Raw genomic sequence first — 27,560 nt, 5'->3', positions numbered from 1 at the left:
CTCTCTCCAGTCCCAAGGACGGCTCACTGATGTTTCACTGTCCTGCAGGGCCTGGAACGCCTCCTTCCACCGCCTCCAGCGCTGGGCCACGCATGCCTGCCAGAGCCCTGGCCCCCGGGCTGGCTGCTGCCCCGCAGAGCTCGCGCAGAGCAGCTGAGTGCGGCCGACGCTGAGCAAGTGGGACGTGGTTAAACCTGAAGCCGCGATCTGTGCCTGCGGCTGCTCCCAGCCCCACTGCCCTGGTCCCCTGACATCCCCTCAACAAGAGCCCCCTCCACCCCCCGGGGAGCAGGGGCCCTCCAGGGATACATGGGGAACCTTCCAGCCCCATCCTAGAATGAACGTGCCTCTCCCCTCACCGGGGAGAGTACAGGATCTGCCAGGGGGCCTGGTGGTTAGAGCAAGGGGAGCTGGGAGCCGGCACTCCCGGGGGAGCCGACGCCGCTGGGTGCTGAGCTGCCCGGGCTCTAGCGCTGGGCCGGGCACCGTGTTGGGCAAGAGCCTGGAAGCAGGCCCTGCCCGCTCATTTCCTCCTGGCGGGGGCCGCTCTGCTGACGGCGCTGGAGTGAAGGTGTGCCTGCTCTTCCGGCAGAGCCGAGCCCTGCCACTCCCTGGAGGGACGGAGGGCTGGGCCGGGCAATTCGGAGCCACTATTGCAGGAGGAACTGCAGAGCTGGACGGCGTCTGTGGAGTGGTTAACCCGAGGCAGTCTCTCCCGGAGCCAGTCACAGGCAGCGGCAGCAGCGGTACCTGCGGGATCAGAGCCCCTGCTCCCCACAGCTCTGGCTCCCCGGCCCGGAGCTGCCGCGGCTCCCCAAAGCGACGTAGCCCTCGAGGACGTGGCCATGGCTCTCCTGCTGCCCCTGGTCCTGCTCTGCCTGGGGGCAGCTGCGCGCCCGGGACAAGGGGCGCCGGTGCCCAGCCTGGAGGAAGCGCTGCAGAGCATGTGGGCCCTGCTGGCGTCGGGCGAAGGCTCTCTGTCCCACGCTGCCCTCGACTCCCTCTTAAACACGGTGGCGGCCCGTGTGCAGTGCGCAGAAGTGCCGTGTGAAAAGGTAACGCTGCAGCCAGCCGCAGCCCGCTCCCCTCCTTCCTCCTGCTGCGGGTCGGGAGCAAAGAGGGGGTCAAACTCCAGCCTGATGGGAGGGGCCGCGGCAGCCGGAGTGCCAGGTTCCCAGCCCGGGCGTCCCGGCCAGCCTGCGTCACCGGCTTGATGGGGAGCTTGCCGGCCGGCCGCCCGGGGGGTGTGGGTGTGGGTGTGACTGTGGGGGCCAGGTGCAGTGGGGCGCTGTTAGGGAGGGGGCAGGCAGGGATGGCTCTGGCTGGAGAAGCATCTCCTGAAGGCTGGGGGGACTCCTGGCCTTGCTGGGTTCGCAGGACTGGCCCAGCAGGTTCCAGGCCTGACCGGCACCAAGGGAGCCTGGAGACGGCTCCTCCACTCTGCACACAGGGCTTCTCACCCTGACACAGAGCCCACCCCTCCGCCCCCTCTCCTGGCTGGTTCCTCCCTGGGCCAAGGCCACACAGGCCCCTGCCCCTTTCAGTGCCCCCCTGGTGTAGACAGGAGCCAGCTGTTCCTTCCCCTTAACAGAAGAACCGGCCCAGACTGGGGTGGGGGACCCGGGACCTGCACCGGGGCTGGGGCAAGTGCCCAGGGGCTGCTAGGGCAGAGCCAGCCCAAGCCCCTACGTCCATGGGATCCCCACGTCCTGGACTGCAGGTCCGGGCGCTGCTAGCCGGGCCGAGGCCTGACCCTGGAAAAGGCTGCTCAGGGAGCTTCAGTGGAGTCAAGACTCAGAAAGGCGAATTCGCCCTTCCCTGCAGCCAGAGCAAGCCTGGCAGGGCTGCGTCGCACGGGTGGCATGGCCAGCCATGGGCCGGGGGGGGGCTTTGTGCCACACAGTGTGGTGGTGGGGGGGTGCTTGTAACCTCCCCCAGGCGGACTCGAACCTCTGGAGCTTAGTGCAGGAGCCTTTACAGCAGCGTTCAGCAACCTGTTCAAGGCAGAGCATGGAAATGGGGGTCCGAGGGCCAGTGACCCTTTTTAAAGTCACTAACGCTCTTACTTAGCGCAGCTGGGTTAATAAATACATTCAGGTGCAGAGCTTACCGGTATTAGCTGGTCTTTCGGTGATCCACAGGTGGCCGGGCGTTGGGCAAGCTCCCGGCTGCATGGGGGAGGAGGGGAGGGGCTGAGGTCCCACCTTGCGTGCTGCTGAGTCGGCTTATGTGCCCCGAGTGGCGTTTGCTGGCCCCTGCTCTACAAGTTGACCTAGAAGGCAGCTGGCTCTCAGCCGCAGAGGAGCTCAGTCTGTCACTGTAAGGGGTCTGGGTGCCCCTATGTGGGGCAGTGACCCACAGCCCGAGGTACACGCATGTGCTTTGTGCTCGCACGCACCCCCGGCATGCCCTTGCACGTGTGGGGGTGCGTGTGTGCAGCGTAGGGTGTGCAGTACGCGACGTGCCGAGTGTGCGTGTGCGTCGGTCTGCGGCATGGAGTGTGCAGGGTGTGCACGTCAGCACACAGCTTGCAGTGTCTTGTGCACGTGTGTGTGAGCAGTGCGGGGTGCGTGGAGTGCAGCGTGAACGCAAGGCAGAGTTTGGGGCATGCACACCAGTGTGGCTGTGCAGCACGCGGGGGAGCATGTGTGTGTGTGTGTGTGTAGAGCCAGGCGCTCAGTGCATACAGGCGCAGGGATGTGTGCGCAGTGCCGGGCGCGCAGTGCATATGGGTGCAGGGATGTGTGCGCAGTGCCAGGCATGCAGTGCATACAGGTGAAGGGATGTGTGCGCAGTGCCAGGCGTGCAGTGCATACGGGTGCAGGGAGGTGTGCGCAGTGCCAGGCACACAGTGTCAGGCACGCAGTGCATACGGGCACAGGGATGTGTGTGCAGTGCCAGGTGTGCAGTGCCAGGTACGCAGTGCATACAGGCGCAGGGATGCGTGCGCAGTGCCAGGCACACAGCGTCAGGCACGCAGTGCATATGGGCACAGGGATGTGTGCGCAGTGCCAGGCAAACAGTGCAGATGGACGCAGGGATGTGTGCGCAGTACCAGGCACGCAGTGCATACAGGTGAAGGCATGTGTGCAGTGCCAGGCATGCAGTGCATACAGGCACAGGGATGTGTGCACAGTGCCAGGCACACACTACATAGGGGTGTAGGGATGTGTGCAGTGTCAGGCGCTCAGTGCATATGGGCGCAGGGATGTGTGCGCAGTGCCAGGCGTGCAGTGTATACGGGTGCAGGGATGTGTGCAGTGCCAGGCGTGCAGTGCGTACGGGCACAGGGAATTGTTTGCAGTGCCAGGCGCACACTGCATACGGGAGCAGGGATGTGTGCAGTGCAGCTCGGCACGTGCTGCGGCAAGGTGCCCCCGTGTCAGGCTGGGTCCCGCCTCTCCACCTCTGCCTGTGAGGGGCGAGTTGGTGGGTCCTTCCCCCCTGGCCAGGGTCAGGGCTTCAGCCTGGCCAGGGGAAGGGAGCCCAGCTCCTCTCCTGCCCAGCTGCTCCCTTCCCCCCACCCCCTGGCCTTTCAAACCGCCATCTCCTTATCTGTCTTGTCTCTTCTTATCTCACGCCCTCTGCCTCCCTCCCTCCTCCGCTTCCCCCCACCCCCGACTGGCAGGACTTCCAAGCCCGGCTGGTAGCCCAGCTGGCCCTGCTTTCCCCTGGCTGCTGAATCGGCGGTGTCCTGTCCTCCCCCAGCCCCAGCCCGGCTGTCTCCTGAGCTGCCCTCCTGCCCCTGGCCGGGCGGTACAGTGCAGGGGGCGGCTGCAGAGCGTGTGCACAGGGGCATGAGCAGGGTGAGGCGTGCACGGGGTAGCCTGCAAGGCCGACACCACTAACAAGCAGCCCTGGAGCGCCTTAAAGGCTAACAAACGGATTAAGTCACCAGAGCCGCTTCCTCCTGTGACTGGAGTTGTTTTGCAGGAGAGCTGGTACCCCCACGCAGCCGGGGAAGGCAGAAGGCTCCTGAATGCAGTAGTGGGACGGACCTTCCTCCCTGGCCCCGGGCACTGGAGCAGGCCTGGGTTGCATCAGATGGGCCAGGAGCTGCAGGCAGTGCTGGGCTCTGCAGCCGCTCCCAGGCTCCAGAGCAGGCCCAGAGATTCTGGCTGCAGGTGTCCCAGCCCAGCTGGCTCCAGCGGTGTTGCAAAAGCCGACCTGCCCGACGAGAACGGCTGAGAGCCTGGGGCTACTGCACTGTGCTAAAAGCAGCTGGAGCCTGGACTCTGAGCCCCTGCCCCGCCCTGGGGTTCAGAGCCTAGAGCCAGACAAGCTGGCGTGACGGCACCGCCGTCGATGAGGCTGTAGACTGGCTGCCGTGAGGCGGGGATTGCTTGTGACTCCCAGCGTGCAGGAAGCTGGCTGTTCCCGCTGCCCGGGGCAGAGCATTGCACCTGCCAGGCCCACGGCTGCCCTGCTCTGCCCTGCCTGGCTGGCTCACCACGTTTAGAGCTGCTGAAGGGCAGAAGGGCCACAGCTGGCTAGGACAGGGCTACCCCGGGGCCAGGCTAGCAGCAGCGTCCCCTCCTGACCCGGACACAGTTCGATCTGTGCTCGCATCACGGCCTTGGGGCGCCAGCGAAGGGCGTCTCACTGCCAAGACTCGGCGAGCGAGCCCAGACCCACGGCCGAGACCCTGGCGAGCGAGCCCAGTGTTACCCGCTGCCAACCGACTGGGGAAACCCAGGCACGCAGCAGCCAACGCGCCCGGCCCTCTGCGCAGTGCCACCCCCCAGCAAGCGGCTGTGCGCTCAGCTCAGCCGAGCATTCAGCCATGGGGCTGGGCGTTGGTGTCAGAGTCCGGCTGTGAGGCAGTCGGCCCCGCTGTCGGCGCCCAGGGCACAGCACCCCAGCAAGAGCTGCTGTCGTCTCCCGTGGAATGAGGACTTCCTTAGGCGAAGGGCCCCTGGGTCCTGCTTCCAGGCAGGGTCTAACCCTGGGACCCCAACCAACCTGCCCCTCTCCAGCTGAGAGATCGGGGGAGGGGCCTGGGATTGGCCCGGACCCCTCCCCAGCCCCGACTGCCGGCTGGAAGCAGCAGGGCTGAGGCTCACCCGGCTCACAGACTGTGTGTGCTAGGGACCCCAGCCCCAGGGCACCCGGGGCTGACGCTGGGGTGAAATAAATGCCCCTTCGCTGCCCGTGACGGCAACAGGCTCCCCACCCTGCAGATGCAGCTGGGTAGTTACCCCAGTGCCACCCCCCAGCGTGGCTGGGCCAAGCCCAGAGCCCAGGGCAGGAGCAGCAAGGCATGCTGGGCAGCCGGGGGTTGTCATTCATGGCAAGAGGCAGCTGCCGGTCTCAGTGTGGCGCGGGATGTGCTGGCTGGAGGCTGGTCCTGCCCGTGCCCAGCTCTGCCCCTCTCCCCGCAGTGCATCTTCATGCCAGACGTCTTCACGCTTGTGGGCAAGGCAGGCACCGGCGAGGCCAACCTCACGGCGGGGGAACTCCTGCCGCTCAGTGCCGGCCTGCTGCTCTACCTGACGGACCCCCCTGCCACCTGCACGGCCGTGAGGGGCGGCCAGTGGGCGGCCAAGGCTGGGGCCTTCCTCGCCAGCTTCTCCAGCGGGAATACCACCGCCGGGCTCTCTGCTGAGAAAGTGGCCGAGCTGCTGGGCAACCTGCGGGAGCATTACAGAGACGCGGACAGGCACCAGGTAAGAGAGAGAGAGAGAGAGAGAGAGAGAGAGAGAGAGAGAATGTGTGTGTGTGTGTGTGTGTGTCTGCCCCCTGCTCTGTGTGTGTGTGTGTGCGCGCGCGTGCGCCCCCTGCTGCGTGTGTGTGTGTGTGTGTGTGTGTGTGTGTGTGTGTCTGCCCCCTGCTCTGTGTGTGCGTGTGTGCGCGCGTGCGCCCCTTGCTGCGTGTGTGTGTGTGTGTCTGCGTCTGCTCCCTGCTGCGGGGTCCTGGCTGTGTTACTGCTGACCTCTGCTGCATGGAATGAGAAGTGACTCTTGTTGTCGTGCCTTCGGAGCTGAGCCAGGGTCCCTCACTGCCCATGGGCAGCAGACATCCAGCACTTTGCAGGTCAGCTGAGCAGTGGCACGGAAATTACACCCAGGGCCTAGGTATATTCCCAGTGTAACTTGTTTATTTACATGCATGCGCTGGGATCTGCAAAAGAGGCGGCCACCCAGCATACAGGGTAATCCCCTTTTCCACGAATCCGCTCCTGGTTGACAGTGAGCTCGTCGGCCTCAAGAACTGACCCTGGCACAGAGCAAACGCCTGCAGTTCCCACAGCTCCCTCTCCTGAGGCCCCAAACAGCAACTCAGGGGGTTCTCCCAAGACTGAGCACTTGCTCACGCATGGCAAATCATCACACTGTACCTCACAGCGCCCCCCGGTGACGGCTGCCAGGTGTCATTATTATTTGTATTCAGCAGTGGTTACCCTGCCTTGTCTGTGCAATCGGGGCTTGTGGCTTACTGGCTCCATGCCTGCTCTTGAGGAGACATGTTGCATTTTCAATCTGGGCTTACAATCGCACGCCCAGGACTGGCAACCCTGCTAAGGCGTCCACGCTGGAGGATGCAGCCCTCCTGACTCAGCTCTGTGGCTCAGTGGCGTCCACACTGCCCAGGGACAGGCCTCAAGCTGTGCCTTGCCCCCCGGTGGGTCCGCGGACCTGGCTCTGAGGTGGGGCTGACCCCCAAGTCAGACTGATTTGAGTGAGGACAGAAAGGGAGCCGGGGCAGACCCCTGAGTCAGGGCCGTGGCTTAGTGCGCAGTATACGCGTGTCCAGGCCCTGCCGCGCCAGGCGCTGCCCAAATATCGCTCCCTACGCAGAGCTCCCCATCCCCAGGAGGGCAGCAGGTGGGGAGAACAAACAGGAACCAGGAGACGGTTACAAAGCTGGGCAGCGGTGCTGGCACACCAGCCGTGTAGCCGAGATGCTACCTACAGGTGTGTGCACGTGTGGCCCAGGCCAGGCCCTGGCTGAGCCGCGGGAGGGCAGCTCCGCAAGCAGGGCCCATGTCCAGGACCAGTTCCCATAGAAACAGCTTTTGCGGTGAGCTCGCCGGATGTGGGACCCCTGGCTTGTAGAGGCCGGGGCTGGGATGAGGGGGGAACATGGTGCTGGCTGGAATATGTTCACGGGACTGTCTCGTGAACTAGCCACAACTTTCCCAAGCTCACGCGTTGGAGCAGGGCTTAACTCTTCAAAGATTCTGTCCTGGAGCCCCTCTGCCCCCGTTCGGTCCCACGGTGGGGCAGGAGGGCTGAAACCTGCCCCCCTACTGCAGCTCTTCTCTGACACCCCTCCAGGGTCCAAGCCCGGAGCCCCAGCGTGCTGCTTCAGCAAGTTCTAAGCCCTCTACTGGGCAATGAACTTCCACCTGAGTTGACGGCCTGACGGCTTCGCAGCCTCCAGGCCAAGCCCTGGCCCAAGCTGTCTCTGGGCTCCATTCCCTAGCAGAGGGGAGGAGGACATTTGCCCCTCATCTTGCAGAAGCGCCATGTCTAGAGTGCAGTTGACTCAATAGACTAAGCCCTGTTTTATGGCCTGTTTGCTTCATCCACCCGTGTGTTCCCACTGCATTTATCCCCTGGTCGGCGCGGTCCCTCAAACGCCCTGCAGGCAGATTCCTTTCTCCGGTTGTTCTCAGTCCCAGAGCACGGGCTGGGGAGGCTGGGTCTGGGTATGGCTGCGTGTGATGGGGTTCTGGGGTCCCCCAAGCTCTGCACCCTGTCCGCAGGCAGGAGAATCTCTCACTCAGCAGGAAAACAGCAGGTTTATTAGCCGACAGGACACAGCATCGTACAGAGGAGTCACTACAGCAGGCCGAGACAGCCAGTCCAATCCATGTTGGGGAGAGGAGGCCCCAAGGGGCCCCCAGAGCCGGGGCCTTGCCCCCTCCTTTGTCTCTCTCTCCCTCAGCCCAGACTCACTGCTTCCAACTCCCAGTTCCAATTCAAACCCCTCAGGCTCCACCTCCTCCTTTGTCTGCAGTACAAAGGTGTTACCTGGTCATCAGGGTTACCCTCAGCAGGAGCCCCTCCCCACCCTCTGTGAGCCATACACACACACAGGTATCCCCCACTCCATCACATCTCTCCCCCCTTCCAGACCGAACTGAGCGGGGTCACTCAGCCAGTGACCTGGGGAAGTTCGGGGCCCTCCCCTCGTGATCGGGCATCAGCTGTACCCTCAGTGCTCCCCTTGATGTGCACCACCTCCATGTCATAATCCTGCTGGGGGAGGCTCCAACTCAGGAGCTTGGTATTGGCCCTTTTCATGTGATGCAGCCGGACAAGTCCCTTTAGTTCCCTCAGGCTGGTCGGTCTCCCTGCTTCAGCCCCGGTCCGTCAGCCACGTTCTCAAGTCGGGCAGGCAGAGCCCATACAGATGCTGCAGCACCAACAAATCAAATAGTTCTTTTCTGGTCTGGGCCCTGCCCTGTCTGACCACCACTCCATACAGCTGCTCCGGCCAATGTCTGGAATTCAGTTACAGTCCAGTAAAAGAAGGTACAAATGCTTCCACCCTTGGCAATTAGCCAGACCACCACAATGGCTGTGTGCCTCAGTTTCCCCTTCCATGCCACACAATAGGTTTGGAATGTTCCTCCTCATGTGAGAGGTTGCAAGACTAGTTACAGGGAACAATGGTGACATTTCAGAGTTACAGACTCCTTCAACATACAATTCATGCTTCTACATCAATGTCATCATGTCACACGGCTCTTTCCAAACCTTCAGTACATGGTACAATTCTACAGCTTTTGGTAGCAGCACCCCTCGGCTACAACAGTCAGCGTGAGTAACAGAACAAACCCATTGCAACTGCACATTTACGTTGCTCTTTGGTAGACCACAACCTTTGTGCAACATCCTCGAGAATCTGGTATTTTGGGGATAAATGGCTGAGGCCTTTCTTAGCACCATCAAGTTCTAATCTTCTCTCTTGCCCCCTGGGGTGGAAATTTGATCTCTCTGGCTGTGCCCTCCCTTCTAACAAGCGCTGGGCCATTGATGATCTCAGGGAGACGGCCCCCTCCCAGCCAGCCTGGAAATTTGCAAACCAAACTGCTTTCTAAGAGTTGTTTTGTGAGTCCCAGATGCAGAATCCACATGAAGGAATCCCTGTTTATCCCTTACTGGCCCACCAGGCCCACAGCTCCTTTGTCCTTTTACCTCCAACTTCTGCCTCCCTGTGGAATCAGAATTGGAGTCCAGTGTGAGAATATAAGTGTTTCCACCATCTGGAGATGGGGAATTGCTGAACCTCTCCTGCATCCTACAGAGATTGACTGTGCAGCTGTTTTACTTGGTTCTCACAGGGCTGCTCACATTCCCTGATAGTTTTTACTTTACTTGCACCAGCTTCCAATTCCTGAGAAACTTTTACACTGTCTGCTTTGGACCCTTGCAGAGCACAGCCAGTGGTTTCACACTCAGGCAGGTCCTGGCCATCAGGGGCTGAAACAAACTTCTCCCCAGGCAAAGGGCTGCTCTGGCTCTTACAGACAAGCACCTTTCCTGTTCACTCTCCTTCACCTCACTCCCATTTTCTGCAGTCCCCACAGACGGGTCAGGAAAAGTTTCAGGGAAATTCTCTTCCTTAAGAGCTTCCCCAAACAATAACTCACCCCTGTCTGCCTCCACGGGGGCACTGCTCCCTTGAGCCACAACCAGCTCCTGGGGTTCACCTACACCCAGGATCACTTCTGGCCCATTAGGCAGATTCCCACGTAATCCCCCTCCAGGCAGACAGCCAGTACCACCGGACAGAAGGTTAGGATCCCTTTCCTCCCCTCTGCTACCAGCCTCTTTATCTTCATCAGGCAGCGTAACTCCATTGCCCATCTGTTCTTCCTGTGCCCTGGCTGGAGGATGACTCTGGTAGGACAGAGTCCTCTCATCCCCTCCCAGTAACACCTCAGCATCAGGCAAAGAACAAGTACCAGAATCGTCTGGTCTCTGGGATTCCCTGATGATACTAACTGGATCAGACCGAGTTAAAGCATCATCCCCCCTGAGAGACACAGAGGCAGGCCCACTTCCCATCTGGGCTTCAGCTGCCCTCAGATCCAGCTCTGGGATCTTGGCTCCATCTTGAGCCCCCACAGGCTCAGGCAAAGGATTCACTTCCCCAGAAGCAGAAGCACTTTTCTTGCACCAAGGACCAGTGTCCTTAGCAGGGATACCACTGCCCCATTCCGGAGCCATTCCCTCTGCTCCAGCCCCCATGGCTGGATTCAGAGACACACCTGGAATGCTCTTTTCTGGTGGATCCTTCTCCAGCCACCCCAGGCTGGTGAATCTTCCTCAGACAATGGGCTAGTTTCCTCATTGGCACCTTTTCCAAACGCAGGCTCTGCTCTCTCCCCAGGCTGCTGCTGCTGCTGTTCAACACAGACAGACAATGGGAGACACTCTCTCCTTTGTCCCAGCCCCCCGGCTGGTCTCCACACACACACAGAAGGTGGAGCAGCTTCTCTCACAGACAACTTGCCATTCCCAGTGGACAAGCTGCTTTCCTGCCCAGACACACAGGCACCTTCCTCGGCCCAGGCCTGGAAAACTCTTCGCAGGGCTGTCTTGGCCACTAGTAGATGATGGGTTAGAATCGCTCCTTCCCTCCTTGAGCTGTGGCCGGCCACTCGGTTCAGAGCTCCAGGCAGTCCAGGGTTCCCTGCCCTGATCCGGGCTCACCTCTGCAGGATTCTCCCCAGCCCTCAGCTCTGCCACTGCACATCCACGCTGCCTTGTCCAGCTCCTTTAATCTCGATTCGGTTTCCAGGTGCTCCCACTTCACAGCGGAGTTTCTCAGCGTGGTTGCAGGCTCTCAGGCTGATGCCCTCTGCACCCCACGATCCCTGGAAGAATCCCTTCAGTGTGCCAGGCTCCTTGCGGGTCACAAGCTCCCCGGGGTTAGGCCGTAGGCCCCTCTGCCCTCTGGGACCGACTCCAACAGACTCCCAGCGGAACCCCTTCTTCAGTGTGACACCTGCTCTCAAGGGCCATGAGCACCCTATCTTGGGAAGAACTCATTCAGCGTCAGCCTCCTCAGGGGTCACTTGTTCCTGGGGGTTGGGCTCTCGGCCCCTCCACCTTCTGGGACTGACTCCAACAGATTCCCAGGAGTAACCCCTCCTCGGGTGTGACACCCCCTCTCGAGGACCACAACCGCAGTTGCCTGGGTTCGGCCGCAGGCCCCTCCGCCTTGGGGAACTGCACCTCACTGCCCTTCAGCACACCTGGGTCTCGCAGGCCCCTCTTCTTCTTCCGTGGCACCCGTCACTTACTACTAGATGCTCCATCCTCAGGGTGCAGAACATCCCACTTCTGACACCAGTGTGATGGGGTTCTGGGGTCCCCTAAGCTCTGCACCCTGTCCGCAGGCAGGAGAATCTCTCACTCAGCAGGAAAACAGCAGGTTTATTAGCCGACAGGACACAGCATCGTACAGAGGAGTCACTACAGCAGGCCGAGACAGCCAGTCCAATCCATGTTGGGGAGAGGAGGCCCCGAGGGGCCCCCAGAGCCGGGGCCTTGCCCCCTCCTTTGTCTCTCTCTCCCTCAGCCCAGACTCACTGCTTCCAACTCCCAGTTCCAATTCAAACCCCTCAGGCTCCACCTCCTCCTTTGTCTGCAGTACAAAGGTGTTACCTGGTCATCAGGGTTACCCTCAGCAGGAGCCCCTCCCCACCCTCTGTGAGCCATACACACACACAGGTATCCCCCACTCCATCACACTGCGGCCTGCCCATCTACATTGGTTTGTAAAACTAGACAATGACATCACAAACCAAGTGCTGGTTATTAGTGACTTCACAGCACTACCCAGCGTGTGATAGGGGGCTCTGGCTGCAGGTGTTAGGGCAGGAGTCAGGAGCAGACCCATCTGTGGTCCAGTGGACCAGCTGTATTTCTGTGCCCACACGCCAGAGTCAGGATGTTAATGACACGGGACCCTTCAGCTGTGTGGAGCCAGCAGCAGCCAGGGCCTGGGTCAGCTTCTAGGGGTTCTGCTCCATCCATCCAACACAGACCCAGCTCAGGCTGTTCCTTGCACCTCTCCACAACCACCCTCACGCCTCTCCGCAGCCATCCTGCTGACTGCTCCTTCTGCCTCTCTGTGGCTGCTCCTCGCACCTCCCCTGCTGGCCGCTTGTCATTCAGTTGTTGCCTTACAGAATCCTAGGGCTGGAAGGGACCTCAGGAGGTCATCTAGTCCAGTCCCCTGCTTCAAGCAGGATCAACCCCCACTAAGTCATCCCAGCCAGGACCTTGTCCAGCCAAGACTTAAAAACCTCGAGGGATGGAGAATCCACCACCTCTCTAGGCAACACATTCCAGTGCTTCACCACCCTCCTGGGGAAGTAGTTTTTCCTAATATCCAACCTCCCCCTCCCCCTCTGTAACTTCAGGCCATCGCTCCTTGTTCTGCCATCTGACACCACAGAGAACAGTTTCTCACCCTCCTCTTTAGAGCTCCCCTTCAGGAAGTTGAAGGCTGCTATTAAATCACCTCTAAGTCTTCTCTTCTGTAAACTAAACAAGCCAAAATCCCTCAGCTTCTCCTCATAGGTCTTGTGCTCCAGACCCTTAATCATTTTTGCTGCCCTTCGCTGAACCTGCTCCAGCAAATCCACATCCTTTTTATACAGGGGGGCCCCCAAACTGGACACAATATTCCAGATGTGGCCTCACCTGTGCTGAATAGAGGGGAATAACCACTTCTCTAGATCTGCTTGAAATGCTCCTCCCAATGCAGCCTAGTATGCCGTTAGCCTTCTTGGTTACGAGGGCCCACTGTTTACTCATATCCAGCCTTTCATCCACCATAACCGCAAGGTCCCTTTCCATTGTACTGCTGCTGAGCCAGTCGGTCCCCAGCCTATAACAATGCTTGGGATTCTTCCAACCCGGGTGCGGGACTCTGCACTTCTCCTTGTTGAACCACGTCAGATTTCTTTCGGCCCAGTCCTCCAATTTATCCAGGTCACTCTGGATTCTCTCTCTACCCTCCAACGTATCTACCTCTCCCTCTAGTTTTGTGTCATCTGCAAACTTGCTGAGGGTGCAATCCAGTCCCTCATCCAGGTCATTAATAAAGATGTTGAATAACACTGGTCCCAGAACCAAGCCTTGTGGCACTCTGCTTGAAACAGACCGCCATCCAGATACTGAGCCATTGACCACTACCCGTTGGGCCCAGCCGTCAAGCCAGCTTTCTATCCATCTTATAGTGCAAGGATCCAACCCGTATTTCCTTAGCTTATGGACAAGAATGTTGCCTTCTGCTCCCTCTTCTTTTTTTGTGGGCTGGGTGGAAATCTGCTCCACCTCATGTGACTTCAGTGCTCAGTGATTTTAGCTCTGAGTAGAACTGCAGTCCTGCCACCAATGCTTTCAGCTCTGATTGAGCAACTTATAAAGAAAGGAGGCACCTAATAGAGCCTATTTAGTTCTCTTCTCTGAACAAAGGGAGGAACAGAAAGAACCAGTTTTACACCAGACACTAGTTGATTTTTCTGAGTGGGAGCCCTGCCCCCGCCGCCTCCTCTCCCCCACCCCGCACTTTCCCAGGACTCTGACATGAGATCCCCTGGCCTACTGAGCTTCTTCCAGCCAAGGGTGATTCCCTGCTTTGGGACAGGTTAAGCACAGTTCTGCTTTTCTGTATTCCCACAATAATTATAACACAAACTGCCAAGAAGAACACAGGGAACCATATCTCACCATCTCTGCATTCAGACCAACGTAATTGTGACCCGACACTGGCCCAGCTGATTACAGTGAGTGCCACCTGTTGACTAGCCAGCAATCTAAGCAGAGCAAGTGGCAAGTGTGTACAGAAATGGGCCTAGGGTTTCTCCTCACTCCCAGTTAGCGCTGCTGGGACCCCCCCGTAGGAGCTGGCAGGAAGCACTCATTCAGCCCTGGCTTCCCTCCTTTCAGCATAACGAGCTGGCGTGTGCTCTGCAGGTTTGCAGTGTGCTGTGGTGTAACAGTGGCTGATGTAGATTGTGTTGGGTTTTGCACAATCCCATTCCCGCCCGCTGGCCCTGTGCACTGACTATTAAACTCAAGTCCTGCAGCCCCTGGGGCATGGCTGTACCACCCTCCCTGGCAGAGCTGGGGCACGAGGGCGGACGCTGCGGCCAGCTTAGAGTAGCTCTCTGAAAACATCAACATGCAGAGGAGGACCTGGCTCAGCCCCTCTGCCCGTGACCCCGGGTCCTGCGGCTCCAGGCCCAGGAGTCAGGGGATTATGGGCAACTCACTGCCCAAAGCCCCAGCAGGTTCCACCCCTGCCAGCTGCTCAGAAAAGCAGGAGCTGCCCCCAGGGGTGTTTCTAAGCCCACCCCATTGATTGGGGGCTGGGACGGCAGCTGGTCTCAACCCCCCAGCCAGAGGGCAGAGCCCAGAACTTGTGCAGTGGCAGGGCTCATCTTGTGGTGGGTCCCCTCCCTCTCCTTCTCAACCCCCTAAGCCTGCCCTCGCGCCCCCCCCACCCCCCCACAGGCGGCTGGAGGATCCCAGAGCTTCGGCGGGGAGGTGGGGTGGGCTGGGAGCTGCTCTCATCAGGCCTTTCTTCCCCAGCCGTGCCTGGACGCAGACGCCGTCCTGCGGGAGAGCGCCCTGGTCTCGGGCCGGGTGGCAGCCGAGGGGGCTGGGCGGGAGCTGGTGACGGTCGCGTACCACGTGCTGCAGGGGGACTGCTTCCAGGCCCTGCCGCCCCCCCACTACTTCCTGGGGTACCTCTTCCGTCGCTACGGCAACGAGTCCCACAACCTGACGCTGGCAGGTGAGATGGGGCAGCCATCGCCCGGGGCAACCAAGGGGCTCTCCTGGCAGGGCCCCAAGAGCCTGTGCGGCAGGCTCAGCGGGGGGCCTGGGGAGGGAGGGCTCTTCTGGAGCAGACCCAGCCCAGCGCTCTACTGAGCCCCTGCCCTATGGGGCAGGCTGGCACCCGGCAATGAGTCCAGCTCCATGGACAGCTAGCGCTTGGCGTGGGCAGCTTCACCAACAGGCAAGGGGCTGCTGGCGGGGGGGCCGCTCCTGCCGGGGTGACTGGGCGGGGAGATGGGGGGCAGCAGGTGAGGGGGGAGTCCAGCAGGGCAGGGGGTGAGGGTTACAGCGGGGCAGGCTGGGGATGGGGCAGAAGCTGGGTGAGGGGCTGCAGGGGGTGAGCTGTGGTTGGGGGTCTGATCCTGCAGGCATGACTGGGTGGGGGGTGAGGGTTATTGGGGGGGTGGGCTGGGATGGGGCAGGAGCCGGGCGATGGGCTGTGAGGGGGGAGAGCCCAGTGGGGGGATGAGGGTTATGGGGGTCGGGCTGGGATGGGGCAGGAGCCGGGCGAGGGGCTGTGAGGGGGGAGAGCCCAGTGGGGGGATGAGGGTTATGGGGGTCGGGCTGGGATGGGGCAGGAGCCGGGTGAGGGGCTGTGAGGGGGGAGAGCCCAGTGGGGGGATGAGGGTTATGGGGGTCGGGCTGGGATGGGGCAGGAGCCGGGTGAGGGGCTGTGAGGGGGGAGAGCCCAGTGGGGGGATGAGGGCTATGGGGAGTCGGGCTGGGATGGGGCAGGAGCCGGGCGAGGGGCTGTGAGGGGGGAGAGCCCAGTGGGGGGATGAGGGCTATGGGGAGTCGGGCTGGGATGGGGCAGGAGCCGGGTGAGGGGCTGTGAGGGGGGAGAGCCCAGTGGGGGGGATGAGGGCTATGGGGAGTCGGGCTGGGATGGGGCAGGAGCCGGGCGAGGGGCTGTGAGGGGGGAGAGCCCAGTGGGGGGATGAGGGTTATGGGGGTCGGGCTGGGATGGGGCAGGAGCCGGGCGAGGGGCTGTGAGGGGGGAGAGCCCAGTGGGGGGATGAGGGCTATGGGGGTCGGGCTGGGATGGGGCAGGAGCCGGGCGAGGGGCTGTGAGGGGGGAGAGCCCAGTGGGGGGATGAGGGCTATGGGGAGTCGGGCTGGGATGGGGCAGGAGCCGGGCGAGGGGCTGTGAGGGGGGAGAGCCCAGTGGGGGGATGAGGGTTATGGGGAGTCAGGCTGGGATGGGGCAGGAGCCGGGCGAGGGGCTGCGCGGGGGTGGGCTGTGGTTGGGGGTCCGATCCTGCAGGGGTGGGGGGCAGGGGAGCCTGCCTGACGGGCTTGGCGTGTGACAGGCCTGACCACGCTGATGGGCCAGCTGGCCCTGGGACCCAAGGACGAGCACGGAGACCATCACCATGACAACGCCGCGCTGGGGGACCCGACGACACCAGGTCCCCGTGACAGCCGACGCCACGGCAACCACACCGGCCCTGTGGATCGCTTGGGCCCCCGCCACGGTGCCACGCCCAGGCAGCTGCCACGGAGCCTCCCTGCTCAGGGGGAGTCGGGCAGTCCTGGGCTCGTCTGGGACACGGTAGGCAGCAGGCCTGGCCCAGGCACCCTGCATCCAGGGCAGGGCCCCCCGTTGTGTCCTGCTGGGTGTGAGCCCCAGCCCCGGGCTGCTTAGCCCTGCCCCCCCCGATCCCCAGCCCCCCATCGGCCCCAGCCCCGGTCAGTCTTCTCCCCACAATCAGAGGGGAGCTGTCCTGCAGTCGGACCCAGGAGTCCTGACCCCAGCTCCCCCCGCCCCAGCCACGCTCCCGCCCAGGGCTGAGAACTGCCCTTCCCCTGGCAGCTGGCGCTGCCTGGCAGCAGCCTGCGGGCAGGGTCGGGCGATCACAAGGCCTGAGTTTGGGGCCAGGTCAGGTCCAGCCTCAGACCTTGAGGCAGGTCCCAGCAGAGGGAAGCAAAGGCCCACTAGCCCCTGCAGTGTGGAGGCCACGCTCGGGCCTGGCGCTGGCAGTGAACTGGGGCAGGGCCGGCTCCCGAGCGCCAGAAGGGGATCCATCTGGGGAAAGGAGAGCCCGTCGAAGCCACCCGCAGCCAGACAAGGGTTCTGTGGGCTGCAGAGGGCTCTGCCCGGGGGAGCAGGAGGCTGCGAGCCAAGTGGGGCTCAGCTGAGCTGCACGGGGCTCTGTCGGGGCCTCGTGCCACAGGGGAGTTCTGCTGGGGGGCAGTTCATAGACTCAGAGAGTCCCAGCGCTGGCAGGGACCTCAGGAGGTCATTGAGTCCAGCCCCCTGCCCAAAGCAGGATCAATCCCAACTAAATCATCCCAGCCAGGACCTTGTCCAGCCAGGACTTAAAAACCTCCAGGGCTGGCGATTCCACCACCTCTCTAGGCAACACATTCCAGTGCTTCACCACCCTCCTGGGGATGTAGTTTTTTTCTAATATCCAACCTACACCTCCCCCTCTGTAACTTCAGACCATCGCTCCTTGTTCTGCCGTCTGACACCACTGAGAACAGTTTCTCACCCTCCTCTTGAGAGCTCCCCTTCAGGAAGTTGAAGGCTGCTATCAAACTGCCCGTCAGTCTTCTCTTCTGCAAACCAGACAAGCCCAAATCCCTCACCCTCTCCTCATACGTCACGTGCACCAACCCCCTAATCATTTTTGTTGCCCTCCACTGGACCTACTCCAATGCATTCACATCCTTTCTATACTGGCAGCCCAGAACTGGACGCAATACTCCAGATGTGGCCTCAGCAGTGCCGAGTAGAGGGGAATGATAACTTCTCTAGACCTGCTGGAAATGCTCCTCCTAATGCACCCCACTATGCCGTTAGCCTTCTTGGCTACAAGGGCCACTGTTAGCTCCTACCCAGCCTCTCATCCACTGTAATCCCCAGGTCTTTTTCTGCTGTGCTGCTACTTAGCCAGTCGGCCCCCAGCCTGTAACAGTGGCTGGCATTCTTCCGTCCTAAGTGCTGGACTCTGCACTTCTCCCTGTTGAACCTCACCTGATTTCTTTTGGCCCAGTCCTGCAATTTATCTAGGTCACTCTGGACCCTGTCCCTGCCCTCTAGTGTATCTCCCTCTCTCCCTAGCTTAGTGTAGTCTGCAAATTTGCGGAGGGGGCAATCCCTCCCCTCAGCCAAGTCATTAATAAAGATGTTGAACAACACCAGCCCTAGAACAGGCACTCCACTTCAAACATCCATTGACCTCTCCACGTCCACAAAGCCAGTTACCTCATCATAGAAGCTAATCAGATTGATCAGACACGACCTGCCCTTGGTGAATCCATGCTGACTGCTCTTGATCACTTTCCCCTCTTCCAGGGACTGAGGTAAGGCTGACCAGTCTAGAGTTCCCTGGATTGTCCTTCTTTCCTTTTTTAAAGATGGGCGCTACGTTTGCCTTTTTCCAGTCATCCAGGACCTCTCCCCATCTCCACAAGTTTTCAGAGCTAATGGCCAAAGGCTCCACAATGACATCTGCCAGTTCCCTAAGTACCCTTGGATGCATTAAACCTGGACCCACGGATTTGTGTGCATCTAGCTTTTCTAAATAGCTCTTAACCCACTCTTCCCCCACCGAGGGCTGTCCACCTTCTTCCCATACTGCATTGCCTAGTGCTGTAGTGTGGGAGCTGTCCTTGTCTGTGAAGACAGAGGCAGGAAAAACCATTGAGTTCTTCAGCTTTTCTTACATCATCTGCTACTAGGTTACCTCTCTCCTCCAGTAATGACCCCACACCTTCCCTGATAACCCTCTTATTATTAACAGGCCTGTAGAAACTCTTCTTGTTACCCTTCACATCCCTTGCCAGCTGCAGTTCCAATTGTGCCTTTGCTGTCTTGATTACTACCCGGCATTTTCCAGCCCTTTATTTCTACACCTCCTTAGTCATCTGTCCAAGTTTCCACTTCTCATACCCATCCTTTTTCAGTATAAGCTGACCAAGGATTTCCATGGTAAGCCAACCTGGTTGCCTACCAGATTTGCGTTTCTTACTGTACGTCGGGGTTGTTTGTTCCTGTGCCTTCAGTAAGACTTCTTTAAAATACTTCCAGTTCTCCTGTGCCCCTTTCCCTTTCGTCTTCATTTCCCAGGAGATCCTGCCTATCAGTTCTCTCAGGGAGTCGAAGTCTGCTCTCCTGAAATCAAGGGTCTCCATTTTACTGCTCTCCTTTCTTCCTTTTGTCAGGATCCTGAAATCCACCATCTCATGGTCACTGCAGCCCAGGTTGCCACCCACTTCTACTTCTCCTGCTAGTTCCTCCCTGTTTGTGAGCAGCAGCTCAAGCTGCGCACGGCCCCTGGTTGGTTCCTTCAGCACTTGTACCAAGAAGTTATCCCCAACATTCTCCAAAAACTTCCTGGATTCTCTGTGTGCTGCTGTACTGGTCTCCCAACAAATGTCCGGATGATTAAAGTCTCCCTTGAGAACCAGGGCCTGGAATTTGGAAGCTTCTCTTCGCTGTCTGAAGAAATCCTCCTTCGTCTCAGCCCCTGATCTGGTGGCCTGTAGCAGACACCAACCACAACATCACCTCTGTTACTTCCGCCTCTAAGCTCAACCCAAAGACTCTCAACTGGCTTTTATCCCTCCATATACTGGAGCTCTGAGCCATCATGCTGCTCCCACACATGGAGCTCAACGCCTCCTCCTTTTCCCCCCAGCCTGTCCTTCCTGAGCAGTTTATACCATTCCATGACCGTGCTCCAGTTATGTGTCTCATCCCACCATGTCTCCGTTCTTCCAGTCACCTCATACTCCTTTGACTCTGCCAGGGTCTCTAATTTCTCCTGTTTGTTTCCCAGGCTTCTCGCATTCCTGTAGAAACACCTGAGATAATTAGCTGATTGGCCGACTTTCTCCTTTCGAACGAGTGGTCGTCCTTTGTTATTCCTCCTTCCTTCCCCACTTACCTCAGGGCTTGTGTCACCGTCCCCGAACAAAGCTGTTGGCTGTAAGGGGGAAGGCGTAGGCCCCAGGGGGCTCTGCTGGGGGGCTGTGTACCACAGGGGGCTCTGCCAGGGGGCTGGGCCACAGGGGGCTCTGTGGGGGGCTGTGTACCACAGGGGGCTCTGCTGGGGGCTGGGGCCATAGGGGGTTCTGTGGGGGGCTGTGTGCCACAGGGGGCTCTGCTAGGGGCCTGGGGGCCATAGGAGGCTCTGCTGGGGGGCTGTGTACCACAGGGGGCTCTGCTGGGGGTCTGGGGGCTATAGGGGGCTCTGTGGGGGGCAGTGTACCACAGGGGGCTCTGGGGACCATAGGGGGCTCTGTGGGGGGCTGTGTACCAGAGGGGGCTCTGCTGGGGGCTGGGGCCATAGGGGGCTCTGCTGGGGGCCTGGGGGCCGTAGGGGGCTCTGTGGTGGGCTGTGTACCACAGGGAGCTCTGCTGGGGGTGCGGGGGGGCTGCAGGGGGCTCTGTGGGGCAGATCCGTGGGTAGGCTCCTACTGCCACCTTCCGTTTCTCACTGTCTGTGTTTCCAGCTGTGCCTGAGCCCCAGCGAGCTCCTGCAGATCTACAGCCTGGACCCCAGCGCAGGGATCTCCGGCCCTGACTTCGCCAGCCTCAGCCCCGCTCTGATCCAGCAGCAGCTCAGCCGGGCCTGTGCCCTCCCTCAGCAGAGCGTGCCCGACAGCCGGCTCACCGTGGCAGAGAGTGAGCCCCTTCTGTGCTGAGCCATGGCTGGGCAGGAGGGGGCGGGGGGCGTCCTGCCGCTGTGCTTGGCGGTGCCTGTGGGATAGGTCCCATCTGGGCTGGATCCAGGGCCAGCCCCCGGCACCTCTCCCTTTCTGACCCCCTGGTGGTGGCATGGGAGCGGGTGGGTCTGGTGCTTCTGTGGCCGCACAGCAGCTCACATCCCAGAACCGAGCAGAGCCCCTGCCCCCTCCGTGCCCTGTGCCCTGCAGGGACGAATGCTCCTTCCAGCCCCAGGTGTGTGGGGAGGAACCGGCCAGGGCTGCAGGCCCCCAGCAGGCCGGGGTTTCCGGGCCAGGGTGGTAATGGCCCCGCTCTGTGCAGGGTACATCTATGGTTCGCTGGCCACGCTGGTGATCTGCCTGTGTGCACTGTTTGGCATCGTCCTGCTCCTGTGCACCGCCTGCGCCGGCGCTTACCCCTACGTCATCCAGGGCTTTGTCAGCCTGGCTGTGGGCTCGCTCACGGGGGACGCCGTACTCCACCTCATCCCCCAGGTGAGCTGCCATGGGACCCCCCAGGGGACTAGGAGCGCTGCGTGGAACCGGGGGTAGGGGGTGGGCAGACGGGTGAATAGGTGTGTGGGTGTGCAGGTGGGCGAGTGGGTGTGCAGGTGGGCGAGTGGGTGTGCAGATGGGTGAGTGTGTGTGCAGATGGATGAGTGGGTGTGAAGATGGGCGAGTGGGTGTGCAGAGGGGTGTGTGGGAGGGCAGATGGGCGAGTGGCTGTGTGGGTGTGCAGATGGGTGAGTGGGTGTGAAGATGGATGAGTGGATGTGCAGATGGGTGACTGGGCGTGCAGGTGGGTGAATAGGTGTGGGGGTGTGCAGAGGGGTGTGAGGGTGTGCAGAGGGGTGTGGGGGTGTGCAGATGGGCATGTGGGTGTGCAGAGGGGTGTGTGGGTGTGCAGATGGGCGTTTGGGCGTGCAGGTGGGTGAATAGGTGTGGGAGTGTGCAGATGGGCATGTGGGTGTGCAGATGGGCGTTTGGGCGTGCAGGTGGGTGAATAGGCGTGGGGGTGTGCAGATGGGCATGTGGGTGTGCAGATGGGCGTTTGGGCGTGCAGGTGGGTGAATAGGTGTGGGGGTGTGCAGATGGGCGTGTGGGTGTGCAGATGGGCGTGTGGGCATGCAGATGGGCATTTGGGCGTGCAGGTGGGTGAATAGGTGTGGGGGTGTGCAGATGGGCGTGTGGGTGTGCAGATGGGTGTTTGGGCGTGCAGGTGGGTGAATAGGTGTGGGGGTGTGCAGATGGGCGTGTGGGTGTGCAGATGGGTGTTTGGGCATGCAGGTGGGTGAATAGGTGTGGGGGTGTGCAGATGGGCGTGTGGGTGTGCAGATGGGCGTGTGGGTGTGCAGATGGGTGTTTGGGCGTGCAGGTGGGTGAATAGGCGTGGGGGTGTGCAGATGGGCATGTGGGTGTGCAGATGGGCGTTTGGGCGTGCAGGTGGGTGAATAGGTGTGGGGGTGTGCAGATGGGCGTGTGGGTGTGCAGATGGGCGTTTGGACGTGCAGGTGGGTGAATAGGTGTGGGGGTGTGCAGATGGGTGTGTGGGTGTGCAGATGGGCGTGTGGGCATGCAGATGGGCGTTTGGGCCTGCAGGTGGGTGAATAGGTGTGGGGGTGTGCAGATGGGCGTGTGGGTGTGCAGATGGGTGTTTGGGCGTGCAGGTGGGTGAATAGGTGTGGGGGTGTGCAGATGGGCGTGTGGGTGTGCAGATGGGCGTGTGGGTGTGCAGATGGGTGTTTGGGCGTGCAGGTGGGTGAATAGGTGTGGGGGTGTGCAGATGGGCGTGTGGGCGTGTAGGTGGGTGAATAGGTGTGGGGGTGTGCAGATGGGCGTGTGGGTGTGCAGATGGGCGTTTGGGCGTGCAGGTGGGTGAATAGGTGTGTGGGTGTGCAGATGGGCGTGTGGGTGTGCAGATGGGCGTGTGGGTGTGCAGATGGGTGTTTGGGCGTGCAGGTGGGTGAATAGGTGTGGGGGTGTGCAGATGGGCGTTTGGGCGTGCAGGTGGGTGAATAGGTGTGGGGGTGTGCAGATGGGCGTGTGGGTGTGCAGATGGGCGTTTGGGCGTGCAGGTGGGTGAATAGGTGTGGGGGTGTGGAGATGGGCGTGTGGGTGTGCAGATGGGTGTTTGGGCGTGCAGGTGGGTGAATAGGTGTGGGGGTGTGCAGATGGGCGTGTGGGTGTGCAGATGGGCGTGTGGGTGTGCAGGTGGGTGAATAGGTGTGGGGGTGTGCAGATGGGTGTTTGGGCATGCAGGTGGGTGAATAGGTGTGGGGGTGTGCAGATGGGCGTGTGGGTGTGCAGATGGGCGTGTGGGTGTGCAGATGGGCGTGTGGGCGTGCAGGTGGGTGAATAGGTGTGGGGGTGTGCAGATGGGCGTGTGGGTGTGCAGATGGGCGTGTGGGCGTGCAAGTGGGTGAATAGGTGTGTGGGTGTGCAGATGGGCGTTTGGGCGTGCAGGTGGGTGAATAGGTGTGGGGGTGTGCAGATGGGTGTGTGGGCGTGCAGGTGGGTGAATAGGTGTGGGGGTGTGCAGATGGGCGTTTGGGCATGCAGGTGGGTGAATAGGTGTGGGGGTGTGCAGATGGGCGTGTGGGTGTGCAGATGGGCGTTTGGGCGTGCAGGTGGGTGAATAGGTGTGGGGGTGTGCAGATGGGCGTGTGGGCGTGCAGGTGGGTGAATAGGTGTGGGGGTGTGCAGATGGGCGTGTGGGCGTGCAGGTGAGTGTGCAGATGGGCGTGTGGGTGTGCAGATGGGCGTGTGGGTGTGCAGATGGGCGTTTGGGCGTGCAGGTGGGTGAATAGGTGTGGGGGTGTGCAGATGGGCGTGTGGGCGTGCAGGTGGGTGAATAGGTGTGGGGGTGTGCAGATGGGCGTGTGGGCGTGCAGGTGGGTGTGCAGATGGGCGTTTGGGCGTGCAGGTGGGTGAATAGGTGTGGGGGTGTGCAGATGGGCGTGTGGGTGTGCAGGTGGGTGAATAGGTGTGGGGGTGTGCAGATGGGTGTTTGGGCGTGCAGGTGGGTGAATAGGTGTGGGGGTGTGCAGATGGGCGTGTGGGTGTGCAGATGGGCGTGTGGGTGTGCAGATGGGCGTGTGGGCGTGCAGGTGGGTGAATAGGTGTGGGGGTGTGCAGATGGGCGTGTGGGTGTGCAGATGGGCGTGTGGGCATGCAGGTGGGTGAATAGGTGTGTGGGTGTGCAGATGGGCGTTTGGGCGTGCAGGTGGGTGAATAGGTGTGGGGGTGTGCAGATGGGTGTGTGGGCGTGCAGGTGGGTGAATAGGTGTGGGGGTGTGCAGATGGGCGTTTGGGCGTGCAGGTGGGTGAATAGGTGTGGGGGTGTGCAGATGGGCGTGTGGGTGTGCAGATGGGTGTTTGGGCGTGCAGGTGGGTGAATAGGTGTGGGGGTGTGCAGATGGGCGTGTGGGCGTGCAGGTGGGTGAATAGGTGTGGGGGTGTGCAGATGGGCGTGTGGGCGTGCAGGTGGGTGTGCAGATGGGCGTGTGGGTGTGCAGATGGGCGTTTGGGCATGCAGGTGGGTGAATAGGTGTGGGGGTGTGCAGATGGGCGTGTGGGCGTGCAGGTGGGTGTGCAGATGGGCGTGTGGGTGTGCAGATGGGCATTTGGGCGTGCAGGTGGGTGAATAGGTGTGGGGGTGTGCAGATGGGCGTGTGGGCGTGCAGATGGGCGTGTGGGCGTGCAGGTGGGTGAATAGGTGTGGGGGTGTGCAGATGGGCGTGTGGGCGTGCAGGTGGGTGAATAGGTGTGGGGGTGTGCAGATGGGCGTGTGGGCGTGCAGGTGAGTGTGCAGATGGGCGTGTGGGTGTGCAGATGGGCGTGTGGGTGTGCAGATGGGCGTTTGGGCGTGCAGGTGGGTGAATAGGTGTGGGGGTGTGCAGATGGGCGTGTGGGCGTGCAGGTGGGTGAATAGGTGTGGGGGTGTGCAGATGGGCGTGTGGGCGTGCAGGTGGGTGTGCAGATGGGCGTTTGGGCGTGCAGGTGGGTGAATAGGTGTGGGGGTGTGCAGATGGGCGTGTGGGTGTGCAGGTGGGTGAATAGGTGTGGGGGTGTGCAGATGGGTGTTTGGGCGTGCAGGTGGGTGAATAGGTGTGGGGGTGTGCAGATGGGCGTGTGGGTGTGCAGATGGGCGTGTGGGTGTGCAGATGGGCGTGTGGGCGTGCAGGTGGGTGAATAGGTGTGGGGGTGTGCAGATGGGCGTGTGGGTGTGCAGATGGGCGTTTGGGCGTGCAGGTGGGTGAATAGGTGTGGGGGTGTGCAGATGGGTGTGTGGGCGTGCAGGTGGGTGAATAGGTGTGGGGGTGTGCAGATGGGTGTTTGGGCGTGCAGGTGGGTGAATAGGTGTGGGGGTGTGCAGATGGGCGTGTGGGTGTGCAGATGGGTGTTTGGGCGTGCAGGTGGGTGAATAGGTGTGGGGGTGTGCAGATGGGTGTGTGGGCGTGCAGGTGGGTGAATAGGTGTGGGGGTGTGCAGATGGGCGTGTGGGCGTGCAGGTGGGTGTGCAGATGGGCGTGTGGGTGTGAAGATGGGCGTTTGGGCATGCAGGTGGGTGAATAGGTGTGGGGGTGTGCAGATGGGCGTGTGGGCGTGCAGGTGGGTGAATAGGTGTGGGGGTGTGCAGATGGGCGTGTGGGTGTGCAGATGGGCATGTGGGTGTGCAGGTGGGTGAATAGGTGTGGGGGTGTGCAGATGGGTGTTTGGGCGTGCAGGTGGGTGAATAGGTGTGGGGGTGTGCAGATGGGCGTGTGGGCGTGCAGGTGGGTGAATAGGTGTGGGGGTGTGCAGATGGGCGTGTGGGTGTGCAGATGGGCGTGTGGGTGTGCAGGTGGGTGAATAGGTGTGGGGGTGTGCAGATGGGTGAATAGGTGTGGGGGTGTGCAGATGGGTGTTTGGGCGTGCAGATGGGTGAATAGGCGTGGGGGTGTGCAGATGGGCGTGTGGGTGTGCAGATGGGCGTGTGGGTGTGCAGGTGGGCGTGTGGGCGTGCAGGTGGGTGAATAGGTGTGTGGGTGTGCAGATGGGCGTTTGGGCGTGCAGGTGGGTGAATAGGTGTGGGGGTGTGCAGATGGGCGTGTGGGTGTGCAGATGGGTGTGTGGGTGTGCAGATGGGCGTGTGGGTGTGCAGATGGGCGTTTGGGCGTGCAGGTGGGTGAATAGGTGTGGGGGTGTGCAGATGGGCGTGTGGGCGTGCAGGTGGGTGAATAGGTGTGGGGGTGTGCAGATGGGCGTGTGGGCGTGCAGGTGGGTGTGCAGATGGGCGTTTGGGCGTGCAGGTGGGTGAATAGGTGTGGGGGTGTGCAGATGGGCGTGTGGGTGTGCAGGTGGGTGAATAGGTGTGGGGGTGTGCAGATGGGTGTTTGGGCGTGCAGGTGGGTGAATAGGTGTGGGGGTGTGCAGATGGGCGTGTGGGTGTGCAGATGGGCGTGTGGGTGTGCAGATGGGCGTGTGGGCGTGCAGGTGGGTGAATAGGTGTGGGGGTGTGCAGATGGGCGTGTGGGTGTGCAGATGGGCGTTTGGGCGTGCAGGTGGGTGAATAGGTGTGGGGGTGTGCAGATGGGTGTGTGGGCGTGCAGGTGGGTGAATAGGTGTGGGGGTGTGCAGATGGGTGTTTGGGCGTGCAGGTGGGTGAATAGGTGTGGGGGTGTGCAGATGGGCGTGTGGGTGTGCAGATGGGTGTTTGGGCGTGCAGGTGGGTGAATAGGTGTGGGGGTGTGCAGATGGGCGTGTGGGCGTGCAGGTGGGTGAATAGGTGTGGGGGTGTGCAGATGGGCGTGTGGGCGTGCAGGTGGGTGTGCAGATGGGCGTGTGGGTGTGAAGATGGGCGTTTGGGCATGCAGGTGGGTGAATAGGTGTGGGGGTGTGCAGATGGGCGTGTGGGCGTGCAGGTGGGTGAATAGGTGTGGGGGTGTGCAGATGGGCGTGTGGGTGTGCAGATGGGCATGTGGGTGTGCAGGTGGGTGAATAGGTGTGGGGGTGTGCAGATGGGTGTTTGGGCGTGCAGGTGGGTGAATAGGTGTGGGGGTGTGCAGATGGGCGTGTGGGCGTGCAGGTGGGTGAATAGGTGTGGGGGTGTGCAGATGGGCGTGTGGGTGTGCAGATGGGCGTGTGGGTGTGCAGGTGGGTGAATAGGTGTGGGGGTGTGCAGATGGGTGAATAGGCGTGGGGGTGTGCAGATGGGCGTGTGGGTGTGCAGATGGGCGTGTGGGTGTGCAGGTGGGCGTGTGGGCGTGCAGGTGGGTGAATAGGTGTGTGGGTGTGCAGATGGGCGTTTGGGCGTGCAGGTGGGTGAATAGGTGTGGGGGTGTGCAGATGGGCGTGTGGGTGTGCAGATGGGTGTGTGGGTGTGCAGATGGGCGTGTGGGCGTGCAGGTGGGTGAATAGGTGTGGGGGTGTGCAGATGGGCGTGTGGGTGTGCAGGTGGGCGAGTGGGTGTGCAGATGGGTGAGTGTGTGTGCAGATGGATGAGTGGGTGTGAAGATGGGCGAGTGGGTGTGCAGAGGGGTGTGTGGGAGGGCAGATGGGCGAGTGGCTGTGTGGGTGTGCAGATGGGTGAGTGGGTGTGAAGATGGATGAGTGGATGTGCAGATGGGTGACTGGGCGTGCAGGTGGGTGAATAGGTGTGGGGGTGTGCAGAGGGGTGTGAGGGTGTGCAGAGGGGTGTGGGGGTGTGCAGATGGGCATGTGGGTGTGCAGAGGGGTGTGTGGGTGTGCAGATGGGCGTTTGGGCGTGCAGGTGGGTGAATAGGTGTGGGAGTGTGCAGATGGGCATGTGGGTGTGCAGATGGGCGTTTGGGCGTGCAGGTGGGTGAATAGGCGTGGGGGTGTGCAGATGGGCATGTGGGTGTGCAGATGGGCGTTTGGGCGTGCAGGTGGGTGAATAGGTGTGGGGGTGTGCAGATGGGCGTGTGGGTGTGCAGATGGGCGTGTGGGCATGCAGATGGGCATTTGGGCGTGCAGGTGGGTGAATAGGTGTGGGGGTGTGCAGATGGGCGTGTGGGTGTGCAGATGGGTGTTTGGGCGTGCAGGTGGGTGAATAGGTGTGGGGGTGTGCAG

The 27,560-nt window shown here is 61.2% G+C and overlaps 1 protein-coding gene across 1 annotated transcript in view; it reads left to right on the top strand.

Moving 5' to 3' along the window:
* Nucleotides 1-502: 502 nt before the first annotated feature.
* Nucleotides 503-27,560, top strand: part of SLC39A4 (solute carrier family 39 member 4) — a 41,468-nt gene continuing 14,410 nt past the window's right edge. The window contains exons 1-6 of the mRNA XM_074985559.1: nt 503-1,055; nt 5,382-5,666; nt 14,565-14,769; nt 16,124-16,365; nt 20,277-20,448; nt 20,812-20,984. Coding sequence (XP_074841660.1) covers nt 846-1,055; nt 5,382-5,666; nt 14,565-14,769; nt 16,124-16,365; nt 20,277-20,448; nt 20,812-20,984 — 1,287 coding nt within the window. The 5' untranslated portion in view covers nt 503-845. The remainder of the gene's footprint in view (nt 1,056-5,381; nt 5,667-14,564; nt 14,770-16,123; nt 16,366-20,276; nt 20,449-20,811; nt 20,985-27,560) is intronic.

Source organism: Carettochelys insculpta, chromosome 2 (genome assembly GCF_033958435.1).
Source record: "Carettochelys insculpta isolate YL-2023 chromosome 2, ASM3395843v1, whole genome shotgun sequence".
NCBI classification, from domain to species: Eukaryota; Metazoa; Chordata; order Testudines; family Carettochelyidae; genus Carettochelys; species Carettochelys insculpta.
The sequence above is the reverse complement of the archived record's forward strand: the minus strand, read 5'-3'. Positions and strand labels throughout refer to the sequence as shown.